At 42.9% G+C, this 12,386-nt stretch overlaps 1 protein-coding gene across 1 annotated transcript in view; it reads right to left on the bottom strand.

Annotated features, from left to right (window-relative positions):
- Nucleotides 1-909: 909 nt before the first annotated feature.
- Nucleotides 910-12,386, bottom strand: part of PRDM4 (PR domain containing 4) — a 15,897-nt gene continuing 4,420 nt past the window's right edge. Inside the window, exons 4-10 of the mRNA XM_010133494.1 lie at nt 9,801-9,950; nt 8,463-8,581; nt 7,633-7,718; nt 6,349-6,476; nt 5,480-5,794; nt 3,051-3,219; nt 910-1,494 (exon numbers count right to left, since the gene is read on the bottom strand). Of these exons, the coding sequence (XP_010131796.1) occupies nt 1,185-1,494; nt 3,051-3,219; nt 5,480-5,794; nt 6,349-6,476; nt 7,633-7,718; nt 8,463-8,581; nt 9,801-9,950 (1,277 nt within the window). The 3' untranslated portion in view covers nt 910-1,184. The remainder of the gene's footprint in view (nt 1,495-3,050; nt 3,220-5,479; nt 5,795-6,348; nt 6,477-7,632; nt 7,719-8,462; nt 8,582-9,800; nt 9,951-12,386) is intronic.

Genomic DNA, 12,386 nt, shown 5'->3' with positions numbered 1-12,386 from the left:
TTCAGGGCTAAAACTGGAGCCTCTTCCAAAGGTGAGCGTCCAACTACCCTGTCAGAGAACAGAGCTCAGCTCACTGTCCTTCTGCAGCACAGCCAGAGAAGCCACACAGCAAAGCTGCAAGGTTTAAAGACCAGTTCTTAGCTGAGCCTGTTCACAGAAGTACTCCTACCCACACCTTGTCCCAGGAAAGTTGGGAGAGGCAGCTGATGAAAAAAGTGATGTTATTTCTCTTAGCAACATTATCATAACTAGGAAACTTTTTTTTTCCAGAACATGTAAATATTAAAAAAGAATGTTAGAAAAGAGCCACATCTTTAATTTTTTTTTTAAAAGAAAACAACAGAAAGAAATACATCCTCATTCCATAAATATTAGCAGCAAACCCTCCCCTCACTCTAGCTGGTAAATTGTTTACAGCACAAGAGTAACATATACTGTAAACACTCTCTGACCATCCGTAAGCCTCATCCTTACTGAGTCCGTACAGTCTTTACTGCTTTACCTGCTTACATGTTCCAGTGAAGTAAAGTGAAAAGAGGCAATAACTGTTCTTCAAAAGCCAATATCCAATTTTCTGTAGTGGGGTAATGCAGACCTCACTGTGGGGTGGTTTTTTGGGTTTTGTTTTTTTTTTTTTACCCAAAGTTCTTTTATTATTATTTTTAGAAGGAAACCCAAGTACTGACAGTCTCTGCTCTGTGCCAAGCTACATCTTTCAGTTAAAAAGTAAGATGCATCAACTGCCAACACCATTTTTTGGCCTGTTTTTCTAATTGTCATGGCTTTGGCAGTTAAGGACAGTTGGCTTACAGGTCACTGCCATCACTTGACTACATTTCTGGTTTGTGGCTCTTTACTCAAAGGGCTATGCAAGGTGTGTCGTATCCTGCCACTGCATGGATTAATCTGGGTGATCTGGAAAAGAAGTATACACAGTGCGAGTGGGGAAAAAAACCTCTTCCTTGCCCTCATACTTCCTTCTTAGCAACTCTTTGCTTGTACGTGCCTGATCCGCTCTCATTCAATGTTTTGGCTACAGAGTTCATGAAGTAGTGGTAGTGTGGAGACCAAAACAGAGGGAAAACTCCTCATCTGATGTAGGCTGTTGCCTGGGGAAACAAGGAAGAGTTTGTTTTCCCTTTCCCCAGTTTTAACATCCAAAAAATGTTGCCTCCATCTTTTCTTCATTTGTGTCCAGAGAGGGCATCACCTGCTGAATAGACTCCATTGTTAATCCTACAGTCTTCAGTCCTCACAGAGTCTATTAATTCCTCCTCTGAATCCTCCTCCTCTTCCTCCTCTGGGGCTGACAGGCTGGATGTGGGGCCTTTACATATTTTTAAGTGGCGAGTGAGGTGATATTTGGTTAGATAAGCCTTGGAGCATTTTTCACAGACATAGTCCCTCTTTCCTTCATGTGAATTGAGATGCTTCTTCAGGTGATTTGTCCTCAAAAACAGCTTGTCACACTTGGGGCACTTGATCTGCCTTTCTCTGCAAGACATTAAAAAGTTTCAGTTTGTTCCTGCCTCAAGGCAGCTGATACCATATTAAATAGTGGGGTGGTGGGGACTGGAAGGGTGAAAGAGTCAGTCTTATTCCTAAATCTTACTTGCAATATACTTAAAGGAGCAGCAGACCCAAAATAACAGCACTCAAGTGTAAATACTGCTTTTTTCTCTGACACAGCACACAGTATGTACACGAAGCCCCTCTCCTCTGCCCTCCATACCCTGCAATATACTTAAAGGAGCAGCAGACCCAAAATAACAGCACTCAAGTGTAAATACTGCTTTTTTCTCTGACACAGCACACAGTATGTACACGAAGCCCCTCTCCTCTGCCCTCCATACCCCCACCATCATTTTTTTTTGGATTAACTGTTAACTTGCAACCAACTGTTTTTCCTTCCTGATGATAAAGAATAAAGAATTCTACAAGGGTTTTGTTTGTTTGGGTGGTTTCTTTTTTGAGTAAGGCAAACTCTGGTTAAGCTCTATGTTTTGGCAAGGGCAGAGATGCTGCCCTGCTGGAAAGGTGAGTCTCTCTCCTTCCCACCCTACAGAAATGGGAGAGGGAAAAAAAAAAAAAGACAAAAAAGAAAAAAGCTGCTGCATGTTAACAGCCCTGAGTCTGTAAATGCTAAGCAGAGGCTTACCAGACTGCAACAGTCAAATTATGTAGATGACTGTGCAAAACAGCTCTCAGCAGCAGCGCTCCTGGCTCTGGCTGTAAGAACAAGCAGCAAAGCAAGTCTGTCTGTCTGCCTCTCTCGCTCATGCTAGCTGCACTATGCTGTCTCCTAGGCAGCGTGACAGAAGTGGCAATGGATACCAAGTGAGTACAAAGAACCAGATGCTGAAAATGAAGTAATAGGCAGAGGGAATAGCTTTGGGCAAGCAGCCTATAAGGGAGGACCTTGGATTGGGAGTAACTGAACAGGACAAAGAGATTATCACAGAAAAAGGCAAGATCTGGCCAGATCAGCAGAGGGCTGAAGGGCTAGGACAGACCTGCAGATAACTGGAGGGGGACTGGGGTTGAGGATCTGCCCTGATCTTGGACATCGCCCCACAGGAGAAGCAGAATTAAGTGCATGAATGAGACTGGGGCAAGGAGGTCAGAGCTGGGAATGGCTGCACCCCTCCCCCTGCTGCAGACAGAGAGGGAGACTTCACTAACAAGCTACTTGGTGACAATAGCATTGGGTTATGCTTTTTCATGGTCATGTTCGGATGCGGAAACAGTTCTCCGCAGAGAACTAAATGTAAATCAACTAACCCCCTCTCTCTTCAAAATGATTAAGGCTCCAGAATGCGATTTCACGAGACAAGGTGCATATCTGGAATTTACCGTGTCATTAAAATATTGCAAGCCGTAGAACAGGACAACTTCAGCCGGTAACAAGGAATTTGTCCAGACTGACTTCTCTGTCATTTTAGAGGATGAACCTCTACTCCCTAGGCCAAACCATTTGCAGACTGCAGAGTCTCTCTTGGGCTGTTCGGCTTCATTATTTATCGCGCTGGCCAGTCCACCACATCACTTACTGCGTGTGAGTGAGCACATGCTGCTTGAGGTCCTGCCTCCGCATGAACAGCTTTTCACAATAATCGCACTTCAGATTCTTCTCCCCCGTGTGGATGACCATGTGCGATTCCAGGTGAGCCTTCTGGGTGAACGATTTGTCGCAGAGGGTACAACGATAATTCTTCTGACCTAGGATTACATAAATTGACGGTCGGTGTCTCAAGAAATACAGTAAGCAAACAAGCCTGACCACTCCTGAAAAATCACATTTTAGCCTGAGGAAAGGTAGATTCTTTGTGAACAGGACCTGCTTCCTCCTGCAGTTCCTCCAGATTCAGTATAAAGGCCAACCTAGTTACAGTCTAGATTTAGCTACACAAAAACCAGGCATCTAACTTTACTTCATCATTCCCAAAGCTCATCATCTCCACCTCATGCCCCCAGGCCAAAAAAACCTGCTTCATGCTACTGTTTTGAACCACTGAGCCCTTCAAGTGATGCATGGTACTGCACTTTCTTTTTGTAAACACCACTGATTCCTCTTCCTCTAGCGCTTGTGGTCCACAGCGTTCCTTGCAAGACAGACTTTCTGCTTCTTGCCCACACCAGTTGCGCCCCTCTGCTCTGCTTATCAAAGCTTCACCAGTAGGCTTGGAAATTTTCCAGCAAAAAGATTGAGGCAAATGGTAAGACTAGACTTATTCAAGATGAATTCTTGAGCAGAAATAACGCTACCCTCCTTTTTAATAGTAACCATGGTAGCCAGCTAGTCAGTGTTCATTAGTACATCCCCATCTCCACTGATTTCCCACAGGAACTGTATCTATCTGATGCCTTGCTGGAGCCCAACCACATCAGATGCACTGCATTGCCTTTGTCTAGAAAAACAAAAGTTGTCTTACCTAACAAACACAGAAGTACAAAGCTCACTGGCTCTTTGGTAACTTCTGTGTTATTCTTCCACTTATCTGCAGTTCTTCCATTATTCTTTGCCAGAAATACTTCAAAACCCCTGAACGCCACTGTACTCAGACTAAGGCCAAACACCACTTGTCTCCCTGTTCCACCAAGTATTCTGTGGTCATTTATACCACATTTGTACTTCATCGGTTTATTGAAACTCCTCACTACTGAGTCCACAGCTTCCTGCCCTTGACTCAAGTGCACTGAACCCCCAGTTTTATTCCCTTTCCAGCTTTGTAATTTGCAATCCATTGTTTCTAATAGCTACTTCAACCTTAATTGGAAAAAAAAAAAAAGGGCAAAAATTTCCAACTGTCTATTGCTGGCCTGTCCTTGATCTTCACCCTCTCCCCTATCCTAACTCTCTGTTAAATTCATGCCTTTTTCTATTTCCTCTCTTCCTGCACAGCTGAAAAATCTTTCACTATTTTGTTTTGCTCTTTTAGCGCTCATTCACTGATCTGCTGGCAATTCTCCCTTTATCCCCAAAGCCTCTAGTCACATCCAAATGCCCACAGAAGTCAACAGCATGTTCAGACTTAACGTGGGACAGAGATGAGTCTTACCTGCATCAGTCAGACCTACTGTCACCAGTTTCAGTCTTGTGCCATTTTCTTAACATGAAAAACAATTCAAGTAGGAAAGAGGGGAAAGGTCTCAGCTCCATATTTAAGTGGACAACTGTCCACATTACAGGCTCTCAAATCCAGTTGGCTTTTTCTTATAAGCAGAAGGGAACCCTTGTTTTATCACAGCTGCCAGTGCTGGAACTGCTATGTGGGAACAAACAGATGTCTCCCAGATGAGGGCTGACACTTCGTCCCAACTGTAATCAACTTCAGCAACTCGTCAAATGCTCTTTTTAGACCTCACCTCCAGTTCTAGGTTCCCCAGTGAAAGAAAGACATGGACCTGTTGGAGTGGGTCCAGAGGAGGACCACAAAAATTATCAAGGGGCTGAAGCACCAGTGCTGTGATGGCAGGCTGAGAGAGTTGGAGATGTTCAGCCTGGAGAAAAGAACACTCCAGGAGAACTTACTGTGGCCTTTCAGTACTTAAAGGGGGCTTATAAGAAAGATGGAGAGAGACTTTTTAGCATGGCCTGCAGTGACAGGACAAGTTTCAAACTGAGTAAAGGATAGATTTAGATTGCACGTGAAGGAGACATTTTTTTACAATGAGCATGATGAGACACTGGAACAGGTTGCTCAGGGAAGCTGCGGATGTCCCAACACTGGAAGCATTTAAGGTCAGGTTGGACAGGGCTTTGAATGACCTGATCTAGTGGAAGATGTCCCTGCCCACGACAGGGGGTTGGACTAGATGATTTTTAAAAGTCCCTTCCAACCCAATTCATTCTATGATTCCAACTCCAAGAGCTCAGATTTATGGACGCAAGCTATGCCCTGCTAAGGGATCAGAGAGAACCAGCCCTTCCCCAATGTCTTACTAGCACAGGCACCTCTGTAAAGTCCTCAGCCCTCACCTGTGTGTATCTTGAGGTGTGTCCGTAAGTTGCTAGGATCACTGAAAGCTTTGCTACAGAAATCGCACTTGTGCGGCTTCATGCCCATGTGCCCCATGAAGTGGACGTGGAGCTTGGAAGGGGAGATGAAAGCCTGGGGGCACATGGAGCACTTCCACTTCCTTTCCTTGCTGTGGCCTGGCCCATGGCTGCTGCTGTGCCCCTGGCTGGGGAGGTGGTTGTGAATATGGCTGCTCAAATGGGCCTTGAAGTCCGCATAGGAAGCGCATTCCTTTCCGCAGTGGCAGATGTGCACGTCCGGATGTTCGGGGACACCTTTGGGCACAAAAGCATCACTGTTAATGAGGCACAGCAAGGCCAACAGGGCGTGAGCGTGATCCATGTTAACGCTTTGTCTTTAACAGCAAAGCCAGCTGGAGATTTTCACCCCTGTTCCTTTCAGGTCCGGTGCCTGCGTTTCAGTTCTAAAGGTGGGCCATTTCAAATGCTTTGGAGGGTCAAACTTTGGAACCGTTTTGAGCACATTTACACCTAACCTACATTATTGCAAACAAAGGTGGGGGAGGATAGGAACATCTTCAGCTAGCAAACCTCCCCTAGCACCAGATGAATCAACAGAAGAAAAACAACCCTTTTTCTCTGAAACTGCAATCTTTTACTCCTGATCAGTGGAATTAGATAGTGGAATGTGTCTTTTAAACGATGGTACCCCTGTAGTCGTGAAATGTAAAAGGAAACTACGACGTGCACCACTACGAACTGAGAAGGAACATAATGCACTCCCAAGTCACAGTGCCCAGAGAAGGCACTAAAAGGGAATTCAAGCTGAGTATTCCTCACAAAGCTGACAAAGCTGAGCACTTACTCACCAAGCTGTCGTGCATAGTCCCGACTGTAGTAAAAGAGAAGCTCGTGTTCAGGTGGGATATCCCGAGAGGTGCAAAAGTAAATCTTTCCATCGTGAGGATAAGCTACCAGATTCTGCTCTTCTCGATTCCTATAGCAATAACGAGAGTTATGAAAAACAGCCCTCCAGAAATAATGACTTTTCGAGAGAAAAAAACAAGAAGGCAATTCCTATAAATAGGTAATGATAGAACCTCAGTGCTTGTCAGCACATGAGAAAAACTTTCACATCTGTCACTTCTGACCTCCTTTATTAAAGGGAAGTAAAGGAAAACTGGACCTTGAGAGCCAATCTGCTCCACCAAATGCTAATATATTTCACACCACGGCAGCACCCTGCTGAGAAAATTATTAATAGACACTGGAGTGGGCTGAGAGAAGAGAGTTTATGATCTCTTAACAAGCCACAAAAATATATGTATTTTTTCATATTACCCCCTTTAAGAAATAGAGATCACATTAGGGAGAAATAAATATCAGTAAAGTCTTAAAGCAAAATTATCTTCAAAAACAACTCTTGAAAATCATTTCCAAGACATGATGCATCTTCTGAAGCTATATCTTGCATATGGTTGTTCCCAGTATCATGAAACCAGCAAAAGCTCTGCCCCACTGCACTGGGAGATCAAGCATTAAACTTTTGACCCCTGCATACAGAGGCAATGAAACGAATTGCAGGGAAAACCTACTTTATATCAACAAGCAATAGGAAAGGTTTGGCCTTCTCAGTGGACCATGTATGGAGCAATAATGAAGGCAGCCTGGATAGTTTTCACTGCAGGCTCCAGAGAGAGTGAAAAGGACAGCTCTTGCAAGCTGTAAGAGCTTGGAACTTGGCCAGAACAATCCAGGTCACTTGGCTAATCAAGTATTAAAATCAAAAAGACAATCAACATCATCTTCACAGACATATCCAAAAGGAAGGGGACAGAGAAGGCAATAACGAGCTAATACACAGTAAGGTAGTATAAAAAGAACATGGTTTAAAGCTTGAGAACAAGGGAAAATATGTGGCCAGGTTTGCCGCTGTTCTATTACAGCATGCTTGCTAGTTCCCCTGTAACATTCTCCACCAGATGCTCTGGTTCATTCTCCCCACCAGTCCAAGATGCGTAGGTAACTAACTCCTGAAGGTCCCTTGGTCCCAAGCTCATTACCCATCTGGGCAGTCAGTGAAGCGGTGTACACTGTCCAGCACAGCCTCCTGTCAGCCTCTAGCCCCTTAGCACAGTACGGGTGGTTCTCACCTGGCTTTGCGTACAAACATCATCCAGTTACATTCATTTTCATCAGTTGTAATGATGCAGAACTCCAGGACACCATTGTGATAGATCTATCAGGAAAAACAAAAGCAATCTTAGGACAAAACACAGCAATAAATGCAGTGAAAACCAGCTTTTTTCTTTAAGAGATTATGTGTTTTACCTAGAACAAGCCAGGAGGTTGTCACCGCCAAGACCACAACCCTGTTCTTACTTTCCCCTTCACGCAGGAATCTTGACCTCGCTACTACCCAGGAGGCTAGAACAACTGGTCATGAGCATCCTTCCCACACACCACCTTTAGCTCCCAGCAGAAATGCACTTGGCTGCTTCTCTTACAAGCCAAGTCTTGTGAATAATAATATCTGGGCAAACAGCACATGTTTTATTTATATAGATCAATTTCACTTTCTGAACATGAAATGATGTGAAAAACAAAGTTTTAAAGCAGCTTTCCTAAAACAAATCATTCATCACCTGGGGGAACTAGTAATAAACAATGATGCAAAACAAACAAACAAGGACTGCCTAGTAATTCATATACAATCTCTGCTGCAACTCCACAAAAATACTGGAAACCACACAGAACCCTTTAAAAGAAAAGGCATTAAAGAAGTTTGTTATACTTCAGGATTGATTACCAGCATATTACATGGTATACAGCTCTGGTATGCTAATATTAAGTATTAAACAATCAAACCACATTCAATTTGATTTGTGGTAAGGATGATAATGTTAAAGCTGCTGCGTCATGTGGTGGCTTTCAGCAGATAAAGGGACGCCTGCAGGCTCTGTGAGCCATAACATCCACTGACCTTCCAGATGTGACTAGTTGCTTTGTCTGTCCAGTCAGCCACCTCGAGAGAATGGCTCTGCTGCCCGATCAGAGGCCCAAAGCAAGTCCTTACAGGAATGGTTTCTCGTGTCCACACACCTATCAGTAGAAGACCAAAATCTGCAGAAATCAGTTATTTAAACAACTAACCATGCATAACAAAAAGGTGGGGAAGTTCATGAGGTAATTCTCCAGGGGTTATATCTAGGCATAAGATCATCAGAGCTTCTACTTCACATGTAAAACACACCTAAGGCAGAGACAAGAACCACCACCACCACATGACACTACTGGGAGCCGCTTTGTTGTAATTACAAATATTTATTTTGTTTGTCAAAGGCAAGTAATTTACTTTTCAGTAAGCTATAAAACTAAGATCCTAGCCACTTGTACCAATTAAAGTTTTCATGGCACTTTCTGCAGAAGCAGAAAATACTAGTTTCAGTAACTACATTTCGCCTACCTAATCCCCAGGAATTTCCAGAATTGTTGCTGGGCATTGTTAAGTAGCTTCTGCATTTCTCCCCAGAGGCAGCTGTATTTCTGTCATGGGCAGAGGGATTCCTGCGTGTATATTATTTATTATTAAACATTTTTATATATATATAGGTCTACATGAATACACTGAGTAGCTTTTAGGAATAAACTGGAAACTAATGCAGCTTGAAAGGAACAGATGTAATCTACCCTCCACAAGCAGTAATACTAAGGAAGCCAACAATCACATTCTTCTCTAGCCTTCAGATCCTTAGGGTATTGCACCGTTCTCTTCGATTTCCAGGTAGCAATGGCGTGAAATACAGTAACAAGTTCCACATCCAATGACAAGGTCACAGTCTACATGCCAAATGTAAATGGGGGAGGAGGAAGAGTCACTCGTGATCAATATGCCAATGAAAGCATCCAGAAGACCCAAAGGTAGCAAACCAAACTGATGAACAGGCAGACAGAAATCTCCTTCATTATTTCTAATTGTTATGTTCCCCCAAACTGCAATTGCTCTAATGTTTTCTTATCAAAGCCGTGCCTGGGATGTTTACAACACAACAAAAATAAACACCATACCTTGATTGTGCTTGACTTGATGAATAGTGTTTCAGTAACACTCTGTGGCAGCACCTCTAGAATCTAGCTGAAGTCTAAGCAGTAACCAGAGGACAAGAAGTTCTTGCACAATTTAAGTCAGGGTGATTGGAGAGGGAACCACCTCGCTATCGCACTGTTTTTTTCCCGCATTAAAATCCCTACGGTTTTGGATTTCAGGCATCAGGTATATTTTAAGCCTCTGCATAGAAATATAGAGTAATGCGATTCTTACCCGCTTCAGCTCCCATGATAGACTGCCGGAGGACAAGCTGCTTAGGGAGAGAAAGCCTGGCTCGGCTCTCTATTGGGGTGTCAGGGACAAAGGTGACAGGCCCATGATCCGGGCAGTCTGATGGATATGCCTTGTCACACAGTGTGCACCCTGCAGAGGGGGAAAGGGACAACAGGGATTAAAAAGATGCAACACCCCCCATCATGCAATCAGCTCCAATATGCTTCAGCTCAGCTCCTGCTAAAGGCCGCTTCTATCTAGTTTAACTTGTCCGCTTTACTGCCTTTTACTCAGAATGACACAAACCATGTTATACAGTCAGATGGGCACCAACGTACATGTCACTGTTCCTATCCAATTCAGATCAAACATGTGGATCTCCACCTTCCTTCCTGATGGTAAATTAATCACATTGCCCCTGTAGAGAGAGCCTAGAGTCTATCTACCCACACATCAGAATTCCGTCTTCATCAAAACTACTGCAAAACGGATGGTAGCCTCTGCAGAGCTGGCAGTAATGCTGATAGAAAAGCCATTTTCTCTCTGATCACAACTGAAATGACCTTTATTGGCAGAAAAATTCAAGTCATACCAAACCAAGCACTAACTGGTTATGTTTTTGTAACTTACCAGGAACATAAGAGTTTTATTGCATGTGGAACCCCAAGGTTATTCATGGAAAGGAACAGTAAGGTCTTCTTTCTAAAATTTTTCTAATTTGAACCCACAATTTCCCTTTCTCCATTTAAATTCAAATAATGCATAGATCTTCATGGCAGCAGAAATCTGACTTCACTGTGCTTTTGAAGGGGTGCTTTTGCAGCAGGTCCACTGCAATAAACTCATAAGAATACACCTCTATGTGATGCCACTGAATGGAACAAAACTAAAAGCTTAAGAAGGATCAGTAGCATCATGTTCCTGATCTATCATTCAGCATAAGTTCTGCTGAAAAATAAACCACTGAAAGTCTTCAATCCAACGAATTTGGAGAAAAGTACAGCATAGAATGCCCTCATCTAGAAAAACTATGTCATTGTAACTCTCTATGAATGGAGCAACCAACACCTACTCAGCAACCACCCTCCTGATAAATCATTCTTCTTCTGAAGAAAGATGCTCGGCTAATTAAGCAGGATCTCCACAAAGACCTCCTTTGGCCTCTTGATGACCCAGCTCCAGTATAAAAGACCTATCACAGAAATAGTCTTCAACATAAACAGTAGTATAAACAGTAGCTCCATTATTACCTGTTTAAAGAGATTTTGAGACACTCCCTTCATACATCAGGGAACCAGAATCTGATCCCATACAAAGTACAGTTTGAGCAACTACACAATTACAGATAGGAAGGTAGTCAGAAAATTATTAGGTACAGCCTATATAAGCATTTCTTTATGTCCACAGATGACAGGTAGGAGTACAGCAAAGACAATGACCAGACCTGAGTAATGAGAAACACCAATTGGAACAGTTGGTCTTAAGCAATGCCTAGCACAGACCACTACAGGTCTGTGGACTAGCCCCAAGGAGAGGCAAAGAGGAAGAAATGTAAGTTCTAGGCGTGTGACACATCCACTGGAAAGGTTTAAGGATTCATACATTTCTAGGTAGCTGGGGAAAAAAATTCTTACATTCTACAAGAAGCAAAATACTCTGTTTCTTTTCCATTTTTGTCCTTGCAAAATAATGCATTCAAAAAATTCAAAATAATCACAGTGATTACTTCTCTGATTTGGGTACTCAGAATTGTGAGCAAGGATGACCCAAAAAAAGGACTAGTTAAAAGGTTCACAAACGTTAGGACTATAGCAAAGGCACACTTTTCTCACTTAGGAACAGAGTAAAAAGTTTTCTGAAAAAGGCCCTGACTCCTGCCTTCTCAATGAGGAAAAACCACCAAGAGGCTCTAGAACAACTCCTCCCCCTTGCTATCACCCGTCTGGACTCAAATTCATGTTTTATTCAGGAGGAGTTTAAAATCAACAACAAGAAGTTAAAATTTAAACCTTTCCAAGTCAAAGATCTATTTTGCAAATCACAGGAAAGCACCAGGCATCTAACAGCTATTATAACATCCTACCAATGGGGAGCATCATCTGGGAAACATCTTAGGACTATTTTAAGTATAATGACAATAAGTTGGCAGATCAAATCTCACACAGGTGAATAAGTAAGTAATTTCACCATGAACATATTGGATATCATAGTATTTTGATCATTATTTGTTCAATGTGCAACAGATGCTGGGAAGAAATTCTGAGAGCATCAGCTGTAAAACTCTTCCTCTAGGAATTGGAAATTCATCATAGTTCTACACCCACCTAATTTTAAGTTCTATTTTATCCCACAAAATAAAAGCTTCAATTCAAATGTCTGACTAGACACTTTGCACCAAACTGCATCTCTCTCACTGCTAACGAAGCCACTATTTCCTTCCATTTCTTAAAAAATATTCTGCAGGCAAAGTTTGTCATAAGGTTCTGGCAGTTGTAGGGCCAGACTGTGTGCAAGAGCAGCACTCAGCAATGCCACAACTCGTAAAACTGAATATGAAAGCTGGCCTTACACACCAGCCCCCCAGTG

Source organism: Buceros rhinoceros, unplaced genomic scaffold (assembly GCF_000710305.1).
Source record: "Buceros rhinoceros silvestris isolate BGI_N320 unplaced genomic scaffold, ASM71030v1 scaffold31093, whole genome shotgun sequence".
Lineage (NCBI taxonomy): Eukaryota > Metazoa > Chordata > Aves > Bucerotiformes > Bucerotidae > Buceros > Buceros rhinoceros.
The sequence above is the reverse complement of the archived record's forward strand: the minus strand, read 5'-3'. Positions and strand labels throughout refer to the sequence as shown.